Source organism: Magnolia sinica, chromosome 5 (assembly GCF_029962835.1).
Source record: "Magnolia sinica isolate HGM2019 chromosome 5, MsV1, whole genome shotgun sequence".
Taxonomy (NCBI): domain Eukaryota; kingdom Viridiplantae; phylum Streptophyta; class Magnoliopsida; order Magnoliales; family Magnoliaceae; genus Magnolia; species Magnolia sinica.
The window spans coordinates 96,887,330-96,906,678 of record NC_080577.1 but is presented as its reverse complement, the minus strand read 5'-3'; the positions used below and the strand labels follow the sequence as shown (position 1 = coordinate 96,906,678).

At 42.6% G+C, this 19,349-nt stretch overlaps 1 protein-coding gene across 1 annotated transcript; it reads right to left on the bottom strand.

Annotated features, from left to right (window-relative positions):
• Positions 1–14,699: 14,699 nt before the first annotated feature.
• Positions 14,700–15,838, bottom strand: LOC131246361 (protein PHYLLO, chloroplastic-like). The gene is made up of 2 exons (XM_058246412.1): positions 15,246–15,838; positions 14,700–15,137 (listed from the first exon to the last, which is right to left on the bottom strand). The coding sequence occupies exons 1-2, from the start codon at positions 15,603–15,605 to the stop codon at positions 14,946–14,948; spliced, it is 552 nt and encodes a 183-aa protein (XP_058102395.1). The 5' UTR covers positions 15,606–15,838; the 3' UTR covers positions 14,700–14,945.
• Positions 15,839–19,349: the final 3,511 nt, after the last annotated feature.

Genomic DNA, 19,349 nt, shown 5'->3' with positions numbered 1-19,349 from the left:
TCTTCAGAGTACCCAAGACTACTTGTAGGTGTTCCTCGTGCTCTTCCCGACTCTTAGAGTATATCAGTATGTCATCTATAAACACGATGATGAATCGGAATAGAAACGGTCGAAACACCCTATTCATCAGGTCCATGAACACAGCTGGTGCGTTCGTAAGACCGAACGACATAACGAGAAACTCATAGTGTCCAAAACTGGTCCTAAAGGCCGTCTTCTACACGTCCTCATCCCTGACGCGCAACTGATGATACCTTGACTGCAGATCGATCTTCGAGAAGTATCGTGCCCCCTTCAACTGATCAAACAGATCATCTATCCTGGGCAAAGGATACTTGTTCTTCACCGTCACCTGGTTCAACCTACATAATCAATCCACAATCACAATGACCCGTCCTTCTTCTTCACGAACAACACGGGCGCTCCCTAAGGAGACACACTCGGTCGTATGAAGCCTGCCTCTGACAAATCATCAATCTGTCTCCTTAGTTCCTCCATCTCACATGGAGACATGTGATATGTCAGCAATGAAATAGGTATCGTACCAGGCACAAGATCGATAGTAAAGTTGATCTTGCGCCGAGGAGGTACTCCCGAGATCTTCTCGAATACGTCTGTGAAGTCTTGAACCACAGGCATATCTCCCAACGTCGGACCATCAATACTCTCCAATAGAGAAGTGTAACAACTAAAACGGGAAGGGTGACTAACCTGAATAGGGAAAGTAAAAGTCGTGCCCTCAGGTCCATGGGCTGTCACCACCCTAGCCTCACAATCAATCTTTGCTCGCATCTCGGTGAGCCAATCCATATCGAGAATAACGTCGTAATGATACAGGGGGGCAACAATCAGGTCAACGGGTACCGTACTGCTCCCTAAGTCTATTGAGCAACCCTCGCAAATTCGGGTAATGTCAGAAAATTTCCCTGTGGCGGTAAGGACCCTCACTCCCTTCGTAGGAGCAGTGTCTAACCCCAGTTGCTTGACTGTCATACATGATATGATGGAGGTAGTGGACCCGGTGTCCACCAATAAAAAGACTGGAGTACCTTGAATCTATGCCGTGACTTCAAAAGCCATTGGTGCCATGTCTACTATCTCTGATACCTCGGCTGTAAGTGAATGTACTTAAGCCTGCTGTGAACAGTTCAGCTGCGGTATCATAAGCCATTGAGGCGGCCTAAATCGAGGCGCCAACGGCCTAAAGGAGGGGTGTGCTGGAACTGATCGTAGAGGTGGGGCTGTAATAGTCTGAGGAAGCTGGCGGTTGATCCTCTGAGGCGGTGAGAAACCATTGTCCCTCATCCTGCTAAAACAATATCGGTCTGTATGCCCAACCTTCCCATAGTAAGTGCATCACAAGTCTGCTTGTCCTAGCTGAGTCGATGGAGCTGCAAGCCTAGGAGGAGAGTCTGCACGTGGCCTCTTGCCGAGAAATGGCCAGGCCGAGAAATCAGGTCGGGGCCTAGGGGCCACAGGTGTACAAGTACAAGATTGACCATCCCCATCCTGCTTAGCTCGCAATGACATGCTCACTAACTTGGCATAACTGGTTATGCTAGCGCAACACATCTTCAAGCGTATCTCAGGTCGCAGACCTACAGAAAATTGTCGAATACGCATCGACTCATTAGCTAACACCAACGGAGCATATCTACCCAGCTCTGTAAACCTGTTCTCGTACTCCGCTACTGTCATCCCTCCCTGTCGGAGGCTCAGGAACTCACCCTCCTCGTCATGGTACGTGAGGGGAAAGTATTTCTTGTGGAAGCGCGTCTCAAAGGCCTCCCACATCCATACGTAACCAACAGCCACGGTCCTCAGGACGCTGTCCCACCAGAGGCTGGCCTCCTTCTCGAACATGAAGGTGACCAACTCCACCTGCTCTGCTTCAGTGCAGTGCAGCGGCCTCAGCATCTTAGAGATGTAGTTAAGCCAATACTCGGCCTCCTCGGGTCTGTGAGTACCCGTAAAAGTAGGAGGTCGCAAGCGCTGGAATCGCTCGAATGTGCCGCTGACACTCATGTTCCCAACAGGGTGCACCGGTGGTGTAAGAGGGGTCGCGTGCATGCTCTGAGCAAAAACTCCTGTGATGGTAGCCAAAAACTGCTACTGCTGCTGCTACATCAGCAGCATCATCTATTCCAACCTATCAGGAGGAGGAGCTGACTGTGGCACATGAGGTGTCGAAGTAGATGCGCGGTTCTGCTCGTGAACTGGTGGTGTACAAGGTGGTCGGCAACAAACCCGTCATCGTATCGCCACTAGGGTCCAAGCTAGGGCCCGCGTGGCTATCACTTAAGGGAGGTGCCCCTTCAAGCAATCCACAGAGTGTTAGACGTGCAGTGTTTCGAGTAATCCTCGGATGCCTACCCTATACACAAGATAGGGTGCAACATGTGTTAGGTTTCTGCATAACGACACTCAATTTTCCAAGTAGCTTACACATTCCATAACGAAAGAAAACTTCATGCATTCTATTTAATCAAAATTGTCACAATACATGAGATGTCTTATGTAATACCCTGAAATTCGGGGGTTGAGCATAACTCAGCTCCCGAGTTCCAAAACATCACTTATGCAACATATTTAATGATTGATGTAAGTTGACTATATGAGTGCATAAAACATGGAATAGATTAAGCCGGGATAAGTGAATAAAGCAAGTGGAAGACTTATAGAAATATATGTGTACAAGTGTAAATCCCTGAAGTACATATACAAACCAGGTCGTATGAAAGTGTTACTTATCAAAATTATAAGTATCAAGTTACATCATTTAAATTCCCAAAAATAATTCTAGCATCCCGCGCATCAGACCAAGGCTCGCTAGAACCCGTCTGAAAACTGCATATAAGAGAAAGCAGCCTCATCATCATCCATCTCCCGCTCTGCCTCAGAAGTCGCATCCACATCTGCAACATCAGAACCTAAGACAGAGTCTGGTGGGTGTTTAACACCGCCCCAGAACGTGGGAGTGAGTGATCAACTCAGTGGAACAATAAGGCACTGGTTAACATGTTATCAGTTCAATTAAACAGTAATGATAAAGCAGAACAATTAAATAAATCCTAAGTACTCTTGTTAATGCAAGGATGTATGCAAAATGATGCGTATCCTCACGCGTACACCCTCAGCGTCTTCATCTTACATTACGCATGACACCACCTCAAAGTGCGCCGCATCTACAAAGCACATACAAATACGATGCATGAATATGATTACCAAGTTGTTATTAGTCCTTTTTCATACAGCAGGATTGGGAAGCTAAGATACCTTCCTCATATCACCATCCAAACAGTGATCCATTCTAGGGTCATCAGTCCTAGACATCTTATACGATCATATGGTTAAGGTCGTAGCAAAGGGCTCGTCACCAATCAATGCACGCCTTTCACACCTTTACTACCACAGTTTGGCTCGTCACCTCCTTGCGGTATCTAGGTATGCTCGAGGCCACTACAAAGGGCTCGTCACCAATCAATGTAGGCCGACAGCACGAATATAGTATCTCATTCCACCATAATCGGCTCACGAGTTTAGTTGCTCACTGGTCACTACAGGGAGGCTCGTCACCCCAGCGTAGGCCGACAGCTCGGCCACGGTGTCCCATATCACCATGTTCAGCTCATGAGTCTTAGCGGATCAAGGTACCATGGTTAATAGGATTTCACTGGTAAGTTCGGTACCCTAGATTCAAGCAGTAGCGTCAAATACATGGTGAACATACATCGGACAATCGGGTTATTTGACGAACTCGACTAGCATGAGCGCACGTTGAGTAGAACGACATAGAGTGCGCAAACACTCCGCGTGGCCAAACCACTGCCGCCAACTCTAATACGGCTCGGGTTCGTCTAATACGTCCTACGTGGCGAAAGCAACCTCAACCACGATCATAAGGCCGATTACCAATCTCCTGGACTAATACATAGTCCCACACACATTATACTACAACAGATAATTGTATTGAATGTAAACAATAATGGAGCAACAACTCAAATCATGGTACATAAGCACTTGAGGAATATCAACTTAACATAGTTGTAAGCATAAGTAATGCTTGAATTTAAATAACATGGAATGTAACTAGCAAGAAGGAAATCATGCACATCAATGGGAGTGTTGAGAATCACTTCTCAACGCCTGCAATTAGTGTAATAAATTACACTTTAGATCATTCATGCATTTCTACAAACACTTAGAATACATGGTACAACATACATGACGTATGTTGAAAACAAGCATTTGGACAATTCCCTTTACCAAGGAGTTGTCATACATACATCTAGCATACATACATGACAAATAATCATGGCAAACACAAGTACATATTTTATATGTATACGGTACTTTATGCATACACATAGAATACACAAATCTCAATATAACACATGCATATCAGGAAAGAAACGTAAATACAACATTTGGCATGCAAAATCTCATCCATAACAAGAATAAATCATTCACTGGCATTGAAAGCCTTGAAAACCATAACCTATACACTTAAAGTCTGCACCTTAAGCAAGGAAAGAAACACCGAACTGATTTAGACGAGTTGTCTTCGTCAACGGCGATAGAATAACCTAAGGCAAGAATAGAAATGAGATACAACAATACCAAGACTAATCTAAGCTCTAACATAGGTTAGGGTTATGTTAACTTACCCCAAGATGAACTCAGAACCGTCAGAATAACGATTCAAAGTGAAGGTTCAAAGATGAAGAAGAACAAGAAAGAATCCAAGATGATTCACCAACTTATCTCTCTCACTTTCTCTCTCTTTTCCACTCTCTTTCCAAGCTAGGGTTAGAGAAAATTCGTATGGAAAAGAGAGCTAGGGTTTAAGGACTATAAATAGACCTAATATTGATAAAAATAACCCCAGGGCCAAGGTATACTTAAAGTATAACCAAAACCTGCCTCTTACGATCCAACGAAGCACTTCTGGTGGGCCAAAGACCACGAAAGGTCAGACTTAAGCTCACTAACCATGGATCTAGGTCAGGCTGAGTTTTCGTACCGACCGGCTCTTCAGATCAGCCGTGGCGGACCACACTCAATTCAACGGTCACAGAATCTCGATCAGGTCCACAAGCATAAGGATATGCTTGGGCCACCTTCCCTGATCAGAGGGTGAAATTAGGTCAGAATCCAATGGTCAGATAGCTTAAAATTGTCGCGCAAGCGACACGACTCAGATTTCATAAAAACTTAATAAATTTTCAACCGTTCTCACACTCTTCACTTCGAACTCAATCAAATCGACCCAGAACATCACATGGACTTAATTTTTGAGGTGATGGTCAAGCCCAACTCGGTGACCGCAACAGCCTAAGATCATCGCCTTCGGACTTTCGACGCGCGGTCCATGTCCGATCCAGATCTTCCAAATATTCCCCAGAACAACTGGATTTAGCGATGGATCCCAGATTTCAGAGTAACGTAGCGCTAACTAATCTACAGGTTTTTAGCCATGCAGATACAATTTAAAGTGACTGATGCGAATTTCACAAGCAATCGAGTATAGCGCTAATTACCCCAAAAACAACTACTTAAGGAAAGATTAGCACAAAAATTTCCAAGGTCGTTACACCTTACATGGATTATGACGGAAAATGTATGTGAGCTAATTTAAACAACTTCAACATTAATCACACTGACAACCCTACCACACTACTAGACCTATAAAAGCTAAACATAGAAAGCAAGAAAGCACAGAAAACATCTAGATGACGATAACATACGACTAGTCATTCGACTCAGGCGTTGGTGGAGGGGCACCCTTGTCCTGCAAGCAGCACAAGAGGGCTTTCAGGGTGCGCAACATCTTCTTGCACTTCTTCTTCACGTACGCTTGATGTTCTTCAAGCTTCTGTTTCACCTCGGCCTAAGTCTCTCGAATCTCCTATCTAAGAGCGGCCTGACCCTCCTCGACCTGAGTTAAATGGGCTCCTAAAGCAGCCCGATCCTGGTGGTACTCCTGTGATATACAGGGTCCACTTCGAGTCCCCCCGAATTGTACTAATTTGGCCCCCGACTCCGTTTAAGCCGTTTCGGGTCCGATCTCATGTCCATTCGCATTTTCTGGCTCGTTTGAGGTTGGAATGGGTTAGATCCTCATCTAAACCCGTCGATTGATGGTCTAGAAGTGGTCTAAGATCGCCTCAAGTGATCAGGGTGTGTACAGGCCCGATCTCGGCGGTCAATTTCAGTAAATTTCACTGATTGGCGAAACTGGGAATCTTATACCTGATCCTACGTTTTGTCGCTCCCTCCTAAGTTATAGTGCGTCAGCGTACATCGTGTGACCATAACCCAGGTCCAGTTTAATCCAAATCATGTTTTGATACCAACTTGTAATGCCCTGAAAATCAAGGGTTGAGCATAGACTCAACTCCCGAGTTCCAACGCCTCACTTATGCAACATAGATAATGATGATTTAATGGTGTCTATGTTAGTGCATTAAAGATGAATGGGATTAAGCCAAAACAGCATATCACACTCGAGAGATGAATAAATTTACGCAAGTGGAAGACTGTGATTGATAAATATAACGTATAAGTTATTGTAGATCTCCAAAGTGTGAAAATGTCACCAGGTTAACCATATACATGTATACTCCCAAAGTGATCAAAATGAATATACAAGTGTGTCCCAAAATACAGAACAATAGTGTAAGGGCATCTAGTTAGTGTCCCTGTAGCCCTGACGATCAGGACACGGCTCACACGAACCTGCCCAATAACTACATATAGGAGAAGGCCTCCTCGTCATCCTCGAAGTTTGGCTCCGCCTCGTAGGCATCACCATCACCTGCAGCTAAGACAGAGTCTGGTTGGTGTTTAAAACACCGTCCTGGAACATGGGAGTGAGTGATCAACTTAGTGGAACTATAAAGCAAAGGTTAACATGTTATCAATTCAATCAAGCAGTAATGATAAAGCAGTACAGCAAACATGTCCTAGATACTCTTATTAATGCAAGAATAATATGTAATAATGATGCATGCCCTCGCCTGCAATCTCTTGCGTCTTCATCTTACGATGTGCATGGCAACCACTTGAAAGTGCTCTTCCTCGCCAAAGCACATGCAATGCGGTGCATGCTCATGTTAGCCAATACTAATTAGATTTATTCATACAATAGTTTTGGGAAGCTAAGGTACCTCCCTTGTATCATTTCCCAAACAATGATCCATTCTAGGGTCGTCAGTCCTAGCTAGTCTCATACAATGTTGTGGTTCTAGGTCACTACAAAGGGCTCATCACCTGATCAGTGTAAGCCTAGTTTATACTCTAGTTACTAAGGAAAGGCTCGTCGCCTCAACGCAATCTCAGAGTATGCTCGATGTCACTACAAAGGGCTCATCACCTGATCAGTGTAGGCCAACAGCTCAAATACAGTGTTCCATACCACCGTATTTGGTTCATGAGACGGTGTCGCTCACTGGTCACTACGGGGAGGCTCGTTGCCCCAGCGTAGGCCGACAGCTCGACCACGGTGTCCCATACTACCATGTCTGGCTCATGAGTCTTAGCGGATTGAGGTACCAAGGTAATGGGGTTTCCACTGGTGAGTTTGGTACCTTAGGTTCAAGCAATAACGTCCATACATGGTTAACATACATCGGGTCAATCGAATTACTTGACGAGCTCGACCGGTATGAGCGTACGTCGAGATGATCGACATGAAGTGCGTAAGCACTCCGTGTGGCCTAACCACTGTTGACAAACTCCGTACGACTTGGATTCCTCGAACACATCTGTTGTGGCGAAGCTAACTCAGCCTCTCGTTCGGGAACAGTTGTCGATAGCTTGGACTACGTAGTAGTCCCAAACGTATGTAAATATAATAGGATAACACATGTGGTAGGCATATCAAAGTTAAACAATAAATTCAAGTAACGTAACCAATTGAACATTTCACAAAATACAAGGTAAACATAATTTACACAAATGCATTTCATACTAAATCACACAAATTTAATCTAAGTTACATGAAGGGATATATACACATAGCTAAGGTAGTTGAGAATCTCACCTCAACACCCATATAACATACACTTTACTAAATATTTACTCATCTAGACATTTTCACAAACACTTAGACTACACACATCAACATACATGACGTATGTTGATCATAACATGTAATAGGGCAAATCCTTTCACTAAGGAGTTGTCACGAATACAACACGCATATATCCATGACGGATAATCATGGCAAGCAGGGATTCAAATTCCATACTCATTCAATCATTTCCACAAACACTTAGACTACACATTTCAACATACACGGTACAACTCAGTTATAAGTTATATAAGGGCAAATCCTTTCATAAGGAGTTGTCACGTATTCAACAATCACATGTTCATGGTGAATAATTATGCCAAGCACAAAACCAAATTCCCGACATATCCCATCATTTCAACCTACACATGGAATAACCTATATTCAACATAGTTCATATATAACTGTAAAGCGAGGAAAACAGCGTATTTAACATCTGAAACGGCAACCCAGTCAGTTATAAATCATTAACTGACTTTGAAAGCCTTAAAAACTATAACCTATATGTTTATAGTCCGTACCTTTCACCGGTAAACTTGTAACAGATTCAATTTGAACACTCCGCCTTCGTCTACAGCACAACAGCAACCTATAGTATGAAATAGGTTAGCTATTTCATCACATACCCTATTTGAATCCCTAAAATAGATTAGGGTTAGGATTTCTTACCCAAAAATGGAATCAGAATCGCCGGAATAGCGATACGGTAGTGGTAGCTAAGCACATGGAACAGCGAGATTGAGTCCCGAGAACAATCTCCCACACACTCTCTCTTTTTCTCTCTCTTTCCTTCTCTTTTCTCTCTCTCTTCTCTCTAGGGTTTGCAAATTCGTATGTGAAGGGAGAGAGAGGGTTTAAAGGCCTTATATAGGCTCAAACGTGAGCTCAATGGCCCCAGGGCCATGGTATACTTATGTTATAGCCAAAACCAATCTGTTTCAGCTCAACAGAGCACTTCTGGAGGCCCGTTTTCTGCGTGCGTCAGACTTAAGCTCCCTGACATTGGATCTAAGTCAGGTTAAGTTTTTGATCCGATCGGATTTACAGATCGACCGTGGCGAACCAGTTTCAATTCAACGGTCACCGGTACTCGATTAGGGCCACAAGTGCACTAACATGGGTTAGAAATTTTTCCTGATTCGGGGGTGTAATTGGGTCAGATTCTGATGGTCTGAATCCTTAGATTTGGCCCGCAAGTGAGACGACTTAATTCACTTAAGTTTCAGTTCTCTTTCTAAAGATATTCGCATTTCTCACTCACTTTGCTCCGAGCTCAAGTTATGCATTTCTGGATACTGTTAGGACTTGATTTCTGAGGTGGTAGTCAAGTCCAGCAAGGAGGTCATAACCATATGGTTTTGTAGTAATCGGACTTTCGACGCGTGGTCCAGGTCCGATACAGAGTTTCGGTGTGTTCCCGAGAGTAACTGGGATTAGAGATTGATCCTAAGTTTTAAGATAATGTAGTGGTAATGATTCTACATGTTTTGGGTCTTGCAGATCATATTTAAAGTGATTAGTGCTAATTTCACAGGTACTCTAGTTTAGCATTAACTAATTGTCGCCTAATTTCTAAAGGATTTGGTCCTGAGTGATTTCTGCCTGAGGTGAAGCTCGGGTCTTTGTACGGATTTTTCTGAGATGTTACAATGCCCTCAGCACACATGGAGTGAACTACAAAAGAAAAAGAGAATAAGCACAAGCAATCTGAGAAAGGATCTATTTTTAAAAGAGATACTAACCTCGAGCAGGGTGGTTGTCACGTGTGCAAGGGTCGTCTCTGTCGGGGAGTCAAACAAATTGGCGTACTCTACGTCGACCATGTGGCAATCCACCCAAGGTAGGATCCCTTCCACTGTCAGACGAAGACAGTTCCCCGACCTCTTCCCAGCCTTCGCCCTTTCAGAAGGACGAACCTCAGCCGAAGGCTTGGCAACCCTATGCGCATCGATAGGGGTATTACCGTTAGGGACGACTGTCCCCGCTACTCCAGAGGAGGTATCCACCTCCCTGCCCTCTCCCTCGTCCATGATGGTAGCCAGGCGAGAGGGGCCGACCTTCCCCTTAGACTTCGAAGAATTCTTCTGCTTCTTCTTCTTCGGGGCCGCCCCCTCATCTCGAGGAGGCGCACGAACCTTGTAGAGAGGGCAGATATAAGATCGAGCCTTAGGCATCTGTGTGAAAAAAATGAAGGTGTCAAAGAAGGTTTTCAAATAGAGAAAGTTCTCAAAGTTATAAAGCTCAGCAGAAGGCCTTACCAAAGGTTGTACCTGTTAGGACCGAGTCTTAGCTTGCTTGGAGAAGTCACTCGTGCTGAAGAAGGACCCTCCAAGGTCACTGACCTTCGTCGAGAGCCCTTAGATCCCTGATTCAGACCAGTTCCTCTGTAGTCAAAGTTGAGGGCACGAGCCCCATCGGGTCCTCCTCGGCCACTCCATCCTTGTCAAGCGAATCCCGTGCTTCAGCGACTTGGTCGGCCACAGAAGACACATCCAAGCCTTACATCCTAGGTGTTGTCTCGTGCTTGAGAGATAAATCTAATGCCCTAGCAGTGGGCACCGGTCTCTGTGCTAGAGACCTCTCCTTTACCCTCCTCGAGGACGAATATTGGAAAGCGGTATCCGCCATTACTATCAGTGGTGAAGGGGGGGTTCTACATTACCAGGAGGCGACTGCTCACTGCACTTTTGCCACCAGAAATCCCCTCCAGCGAGCACCTAGAACTGAACATTTAACAAAAAAATGGAAGGGATTCCGGCTGAAACACGGAGGAAACGGTCGTCAGAATGCACGCAAGAAAAAAGACGGTGAAAGCAAAAAAGAGGGAAGAAAACGGAGTGCGGAAGAGAAGAGCCCTAAGCATTAGGGCTCTCCTTATATAGCTGTGCCACGTGGCAGGAGTACTGTACGCATTAACTCCATGCCATACGAGCGCCTCTTCAGCTGCCCCCAGCTCGCCACGCGTCACAACCCAATGCGCCGCTCACCCCTAAAATTAAGCACGATGCCACACATCGCGATCTCATTGGACTGTCGCCGAAATGATGACTTGATGCCCCACGTGACCTCGAGCCATGTGACGACACATCATGATTATAGGCAGACGACGCTTTGATTGTTATGCAGGCCGTCATACCTGGCATTAATGTAAATGTGGCTCGACCTAGTCCATACATAACTCGACCTAACCACGACTGAGCTTACTTTCTGAGCTTCATTTAGAAAGCAAGGCGGGCTCACTGTTGGGGAAAAATATATAAGTTCATAAGTCAGCTTATGGAATGGACCAACTCTACTAAACCAGCCTGAGCCCATGAATACCCAAACCAGATAATGCTTTTACATCTAAACGTAGGATGACCTTCGAGAAGGGTGATGCAAATGCAAAGACACCCAAAGAGCTCACACAAGTGGTTGAAAGGTTGACTCAATTTATAGGTTGGCTAAAGGACGGTTACAGATCGCATATAAATCAGCCACATGTCGATCATGGGTCGACTATATCTCGGTCACAGATTGATCACAGACTAGCCATAGTTCAGTCATAGACTGACTATATATTAGTCACCGGACGATCACAGATCGGCCGTAGCTCAATTATAGATCGGCCATAGATCGATCACAGATCAGTTATAGGACGATCACAGACCGACCATAGCTTGGTCATAGATCGGCCATAAATTAAACAATGCCTCTAGTGAGCTCAAGAAATCTCAGTGCCTGGATGAAGGAAACATTGTCCTTCTGGCACACCTGACAAATAGAGGTGAATGCCGATTTGTCGATCAGGACAGTGTCATTCAGTTCCAACTCTGCGACCGCATTGGGACCTGACCTAAAGCTGAACTATGGGCCTAAGCAGTCCCCACGAAGGCTTAAAGATCCTCCTTAAGATCTTCGAGTCCTAGGGAACTCCTAGATCACGTCAAATCTCCAAGGTATTAGGGAAGATCCCTCTCCATAATGGGATCCTCTCTTCCCTATAAATAGGTAAGCTTCTCCCACCGTAAGAGGTATGTTCACAGAAACCCCTAATCTACGTCTGATCTCTTTTTTGGAGATCCTCCCCATTTCACAAGACCACGAGCCTGACTTTGGTATCTGAGAGTCCCCTGTACAAGTCAGGGCCTCCTTCGTCTCTCACCTTCCTTCGTGCATGTTCAGGAAGGTGCGCCACTGAGGGCCTGTCGGAAAACTGCATCACAAACTTCATTATGGATAACTATCTAAATCTAATTGCAAATTTTAATGGGCTAGATTGAGTATAGTGTACTGAGTAAACTCCGTGGGCCCACCATGATGTATGTTTAATTTTAGGGCATGAACTCAAAATTGAATACACCGTTGAACTATGCCGGGATCGCAGTAATTGCCACCACACGCATGGTCGGCAATAGTTGGGTGGGTATCAATGTCACTCGATAAGGGTCTACCACTCGGTAGCATTTGAATGCATAGCCTTACCTATGATTGTGCGGCACTTAGCGTGGGACCGACCTTAATGTGTATATTCCATATCCAATCCGTCCATCCATTTTTCCAGTTTGTTTTTATGCTTGAGACAAAAAATGAAGCAAATCAAGATCCCAAGTGTACCATACCATAGAAACGGTGATGATTGACTGTTAAAAACTTTTTGTGGGCCTTTAAATTTTTTGGATCAATCTTGTACTTATTTTTCCCTTAATCCAGGTTTGAGTGACCTTATCAACAGGTTGGATGGAAAATAAACATTGTGAAAACTGTATGGTGGGCCTAGTAGATTTTTATTGGTGAATTGTTCAATAAACACTATTTTCCTGTAATATAGTCCACCTTGTGTTTCATTTTTGTGCTAATGCCCTAAAATGATCTGGCTAAACATATAAACGGTGTAGATACAGAAAACATACATTAAAGTGGCCCCATAGTAAAGGCCACACTATCTTGGGTTAGCCCGGACTCCCCCCTTGAATTGTCTTTTGAACTTCGGGAATTGAATAGGTGTCAGTTTACCACTAATTTTATGGCTCAGCCCACATAAACATATAATTATGATAATCCTATCGTTGAAATGGTGGAAATAATTGTAAGTAAGCACAATGACGTTTGGATGGGAGTAAATGGAGATAAATGACTTCTAAAGTGCATTTCGATAGGGTAAATCCATAGAAATGAAATGAATTAGGAGTAATAAACAAATAACTGAAATCTTATGTTAAAGGAGAGATTTGAAAGTAAATGAGGTGGAATGCTTTCTTGGCTCTGTGTTTTCCAATCGTAAGGTAAATGATTGTAAATGAGTAATGATTATTATTTGTAATTATGTGGTTACATCATTTATAATTGACTGTAATTCCTAAAAGTCATAGTAAATATGGTAGTTTATAATTTGAAAAATGAAACTATTATAATTTATTTTACCCACCTTTTTTAAGAGTGTATTTAACTCTTAATTTATGAGCCATAATTCCTATTTAAGCAAACACATAAAAAATAATGATGGCTAACTTTGTATTTCATATGAAATTGAAAAACCAAATAGGCCATTAGAGAGTCACACAAGTAAACAAAAGTGTGGCTAGTACATGTCTACTATGCACATGCCACGTTAATGATACTATGAAACAATCTAATTAGAATGATCCAAATTGTTCAAACATTGGCCATCTAAAAGAACGGTTAATAATGCTATCAAGTTGCTTGTTTGTGATATTTAGTGGCCCGCTGAGGTTTGAAATTTTCTCATTTTTTACTAATATTTCAATATGCTTATCATAATCATCTATCAAATATTAGATATATACACTAATTTGGGATATTAAAGTTGATTGGGATATCATCTGTGTTGGTGTGAATATATTGTAAAATTCAAATGCAATGAAATTCCTTAGATTTTCTTCTATCCAAGAATAATATTTGAATTTCAAATGTTTTTCATTTACTACCATCCATGATGGATTAAGTCATTTACTCCCAATTTAATTTTATTTCCTTTTCAAACCAAACTTTAATCTCAAACTGATTTGATTCCTATTATCATGTTGTCAAAGTATTCCAATGTACAGTTTACTTAGAAAAGCAATGCTTCCAATTTAATTTCATTTCCTTTTCAAACCAAACTTTAATCTCAAACTGATTTGGTTCGTATTATCATGTTGTTAAGTATTCAAATGTACAGCTTACTTTACTTAGAAAAGCAATGCTTCCATTAACATATGTACAATGGAATGGTGTTCAAATAGATTGCGGCTATAATTTGAATAAGACTACTAGAAAAATGGGCAAAGGCTATGGATTAAATCCGTAGCACGACTGTTGTCGTAGGTGCCGAGCCAATAGGTCTAAAACCTATGGCTATGGATTTAATCTGTAGCCATATCTTAAAATAGCTATGGATATAATCCATAACAAATATTTCTGTAGCCAAAAGCACCTACAACTAAGGATATTATTGGTAGCTGAAAGTAGTGTGGGATCCGTAGCAATATGCCAAATTTTATAATAGCTACAGTTAATATCCGTAGCTATTGCCTACATTAAAAAAAATAAATTTATAATCATTCATTCATTCATTCAATTACCACCTGCGTAATCATTCATTCATTCAATTACAATCATTCAGCCAATTAGAATCATTCATTAATTAATTAATTAATTACAATCCTTCATTCAATCAAAAGAAAGTGAGCATAGAGAGTGTCTTGGTAACCAACACATTTTCATTTGCCTCCTAAAAAATCAAATCCTCAAATTCCACATGGTAGAGAGGGCTCAACATAAACCTAATTCAAAAGAATGACCAAAAGTAGATAATAGTTGCCCACATTAGAAAAGATCAACAGAAAACGCTTCCACCCTCATTCTTCAGGCCATGGGCTATAGTTGGGCGCTATTCCTTATTCTTCATCTTGCAGATCTCCGTGTTTTGCTGCTCAAGATAGCATGCAAAGTGAACATATGATGCTAAACTTAGGCTACTTTCATATGCAGCACTGATAACAACCATCTTTTCATGTTGTTGTGCCCATTTTGCAATCACTGCTGCATTTTCAAACCCCCCAACAACACTTGGTTTAATAACCTGACAGGACCATCATAGTAAAATCAGGTCATGTTCACAATACAATATATTGAAGTCATTAGTAACATCTTCTAAGTTGTAACTTCATAAAGATTAGTTTTTACTTACAACAGCAACTATTCCTTGGTGTACAAATGTCATAAGCTTATTGAGAGGATCTCCTTGAATATGGTCAATAGTTTCACCTAATGCCACAGGTAAACCGGTTTCTTCACAGAACTTTATGATATCATCTTTAGAATGCACAGGTTCCTGAAAATTAGAAAGGTAATATATAAAGAAATTAGCAAACACAATCCCAAAGGTCAACTTTAAGAAGGCATCCATGAATCTTGCTAATATGATTTGGCAAATCCAACATATCAAATCCAATAGTTCCAACAGTGGGACATAATAAACATGGCATCTTGCAGTGCAACAGGACAAAGACTCACCTATGGTGAACTTGTGGAAACGCAGCATGTCCATCACACTCACATGTGCAAGAGCACATGTAGCAGAAAAGCTGCACCTTCAAAGAACGAACTTTAATAGGACTGAACTTCTTGTAGCAGACAAGATACATTGTTTAGTAACCTAATCTACTTCACTCAAAATTTAAGCACCATACTCAACATTTGGAACCAGGCAACAACATAATTATGAGTAAGAAATGGCATGCAATAAATCATGCTCATAAGATTTTAACATAATCTAGAGAGAGAGAGAGTCCACATGAAAATGTACAAAAAAAAAAAAAGATTTGCCTTTAACTACTCGTTCATATTATTGAGCAGTGATATAAGATATCGTCAGATTTTCACCTTTCAAAAAAAAAGCCAAAGTTTCACCTTTAACTACTCGTTCATATTATTAAGCACTGATATAAGGTTATGTTTCAAGTGCAACTCAGTCAAAGTTTTAGAGTAGGTTTTTGTCCAATATCCGATACAGTTGGTTAAGTTTCAAGTCGGCTGACTGAATTTTTAAATTAGGGCTCCCACAATAATAAACATAACACTTAAATCCAGAATCCAGACTAAAATGTTATAACTGTCCAGGGGATTTAAATTCTCTCATGGACTAAAGAGTTGATCCGGCTTTTTATCTCATCAGGTCAACTGTGGCTTATTCCATCTCTAGAAAAGGGGGGAGAGGATAACAAATAGAGAAATAAGATGTTAGAGGTAAAAGGAAACATGCCTCCATCAGCTTGCCAAGATCAAATTTTGGGGCCTTGAGGATCTTGACTTTCCGAATGAAGACATTCTACAGAGGATAGATGCTGGATGTCGCCTTCTCAATCTCCTTTCCAATCACCTTAGGGATGAACTCCTGCACTAACTCCTTGAGATCACAGGACGTTACCTAGTTAACTATGATTTTCCTCATTTTTCTGCGAATCTAACATCACCAACAACAATATATTAATGCTACTTGTACAAGATTTGGACAAATACACTTGTTTTGCAATGGTGATAATGCTATACAGTAAAAACATATCCAATACAAACAAAAGTTTGTTAGATCTTCACCTGTTTGATTTGGCTTGACTGGGCATAACAGGTTCGTTTAACCTGGTTAAGGCACCTCTTGGTGAATCCAATGCAAAACATTCTCAGGGTGTAGTTGTCTGTCGTCTTCACATCTACATGCGCCTCAATCAAGGTTTGCCACTTATGGACCAACAATCTTAATTTGTCGGTTGTAAAATCCATTCCCTGAAAAATCCCAGTCTAATTAAACTCTTCTTCAATAAAGAGCATAATAAGTGATGGTGGAAAGAAATTTTCCTACGTACCTAAAAGTTTGTGAGGGCATTCCTTGCAAGCCTCGTATCCTAGACTGTACCGTTCCGTAGACTTCCGCGGTCTTCTCGGTCGAATTCTGGCAACCTTCGATCCTTAACTGAAAATTATGCACAACCCTAATTCACATGCCGTCAAGCAGAGTTGACTCAACCTGAGACTTGTACCCTAGCAACCGCGCAGTCACCACGGTTCCAATGCCGCGACTCGCTCACCGATGCGATACTCTAACCAGGAGATGTGGGCCAGCGTTTGGTGCGAGGAAAACGCCGCGCGTACGAATTCCGAGAGAATCTCTATGAGATGTCACCTCAATCAATCAATCAATCCATCCCATCATGTCAAGTACATGTCAAGTACACCATCACCTGTCACCCTTCCCCAAGCAACCCCTAAAGTTAAAAGTTTCTTACAAACTCATACCTTTCTTACACCATTTACCACAAAAGTCAAAAAAGTCTCTTACACACTCATCCCTCTCTCTCCCATCCATCACTCCATCACTCCATCACCCATCTCTCTTTACAACTCTCTCTCTCTCTCTCCTTCATTTTCAAATTATAATCCAAGCAACCCAAAAACCTCTATACGTCCAAGCTCTTCTACTCCAAGAGAGCCACAAGTGTGGCCCACTTTCCTACCCTCTCATCTCCCATCTCAACCATCCAAACCCTATCTCCTCCGTTGAGATCGAAGCTAAGTAGCAAAGGAAGTCAAGGGAGCAAGAAGATCGAATGGTGGGGTGCTTCTATAGGCTAGTTTTTCTTGTTTTCATGATGGGCCAAGTGAGGCATACCATTCGATGGTATGGATCTCACTTTGGACCCTAGGTGTGGCAGATGGCCCACCTTGATCCACATGATCATTCCATGATGGGGCCATTCTCCATGAACCCCATCATGATGTTTATTTCTTTTTTTTTTTGTATGGCTAGAGGTCATCTAGACCTTCCATTTTTGTGGAGAAGGGATCTCCACCGTTGATCTTTGATTTGTTGGGCCCACGTGTTAAGGGATCCACTTGATGTATGATTTAGTGCAAGGGAGGGCTCATAGTGGCGAAGCCCTCCATCACGCATGTCCCACTCTCTCTTTCTCTCTCTCCCTTTCTTTTTCATTTCTTTTCATGTGATGATGTGGCCGTGTGGCCCACCTGGATGGAACCCTCCATAGGCATGTGTTTGATCCAAGTGATCCATAGGTGGGGGCCCACTTATATGTGTAGTACCCACACCATCCATCATTTGGTGGCCCACCTAAGCAGGGACCACCCCAATGTATGTGCAATGTCAAACTGTCCAGCGTCCCTGGACGCTGGACAAAAAGGGAAGACACAAATATTTGCTTGTTTCCAAGCTTTTGGGGTGGCCCACTTTTTTAGGCCCCACCTTGATGTATGTATTCAATCCACGCCGTCCATTCCTTTCCCAACCTCATTTTAGGCGTTGAACCAAAAAACAGAGTCAATCCGAGGTTCTAGCGGGCCATGCCATAGCAAATGGTGGTTTTCACCATTGAAATCTTCCCTGATATTTTTATACACCGAAAAATACTCAATATTGAACTCATATAGCCTGTCTTGAGATATGGAATCCAATGGCTGGGTTCGATTTTTTGGATGTGGACCCCACTTATGAAATACCACAGGAAAACAATAATATATATATATATATATATATAAACATCAGCAGCAGCAGGTGCTACTGCTGTGTTAGAAGGCAGCAGGCGCTGCCTGCGTAGCGGCAGACGGACGGACTGGCAGCAGACCCACGGCCCCAGCCATGGGCCCCACCATGATGTATATCTGATATCCACACCGTTCATTGGGTGGGGCACTCCCTGAAGTGGGCCCACTCCTAAAATCAGCCTGATCTAGAGCTCAAGTGGCCCACACCGTAGGAAACAGTGGGATTGAACGGCGACCTTTGAAACCCTTCTTGGGTCCACAGAAGTTTTGGATCAGGATGAAATTTGTTTTTTCTCTTCATCTAGGTCTACGTGACCTTATCGACGAGTTAGATGGCGTATAAATATTATGGTGGGCCCCACGTGGAGGCCACAGTGATATATGTGTTTTACTCCCATCGTCCAGGCGGACGATGGAGCCCACAGTGATTTATGTGTTCTATCCCCACTGTCTAGGGGACGGTGGGTGTGTGCGTGTGCGTGTGTGTGTGTGTATATATATATATTATTATATTATATATAATATTGTATATACTATATATAAATTATATATTATATTATATATAACATACTGGGTGGTGGGCCTTCATGTGGACCCCCCCACCATGATGCAAGTGTTGCATCCAAAACTGTCCATCCATTTTGAGAGCTCACTTTATGTCAAGAGTTAAGGAATGGGCCAGATCTAAAATTCAGGTGGACCCCACCATTCAAAGTAGTGGTCAATGATGCCCACCGTT

Bases quoted from the DNA above. Each gene is read 5' to 3' on its own strand.
- LOC131246361 (XM_058246412.1), bottom strand. From the start codon at position 15,605: ATGGACATGCTGCGTTTCCACAAGTTCACCATAGGTGAGTCTTTGTCC. The intron at 15,138-15,245 runs GTAAGTAAAAAC...TGGTCCTGTCAG, and splicing joins ACCAAGGAATAGTTGCTGTT to GTTATTAAACCAAGTGTTGT.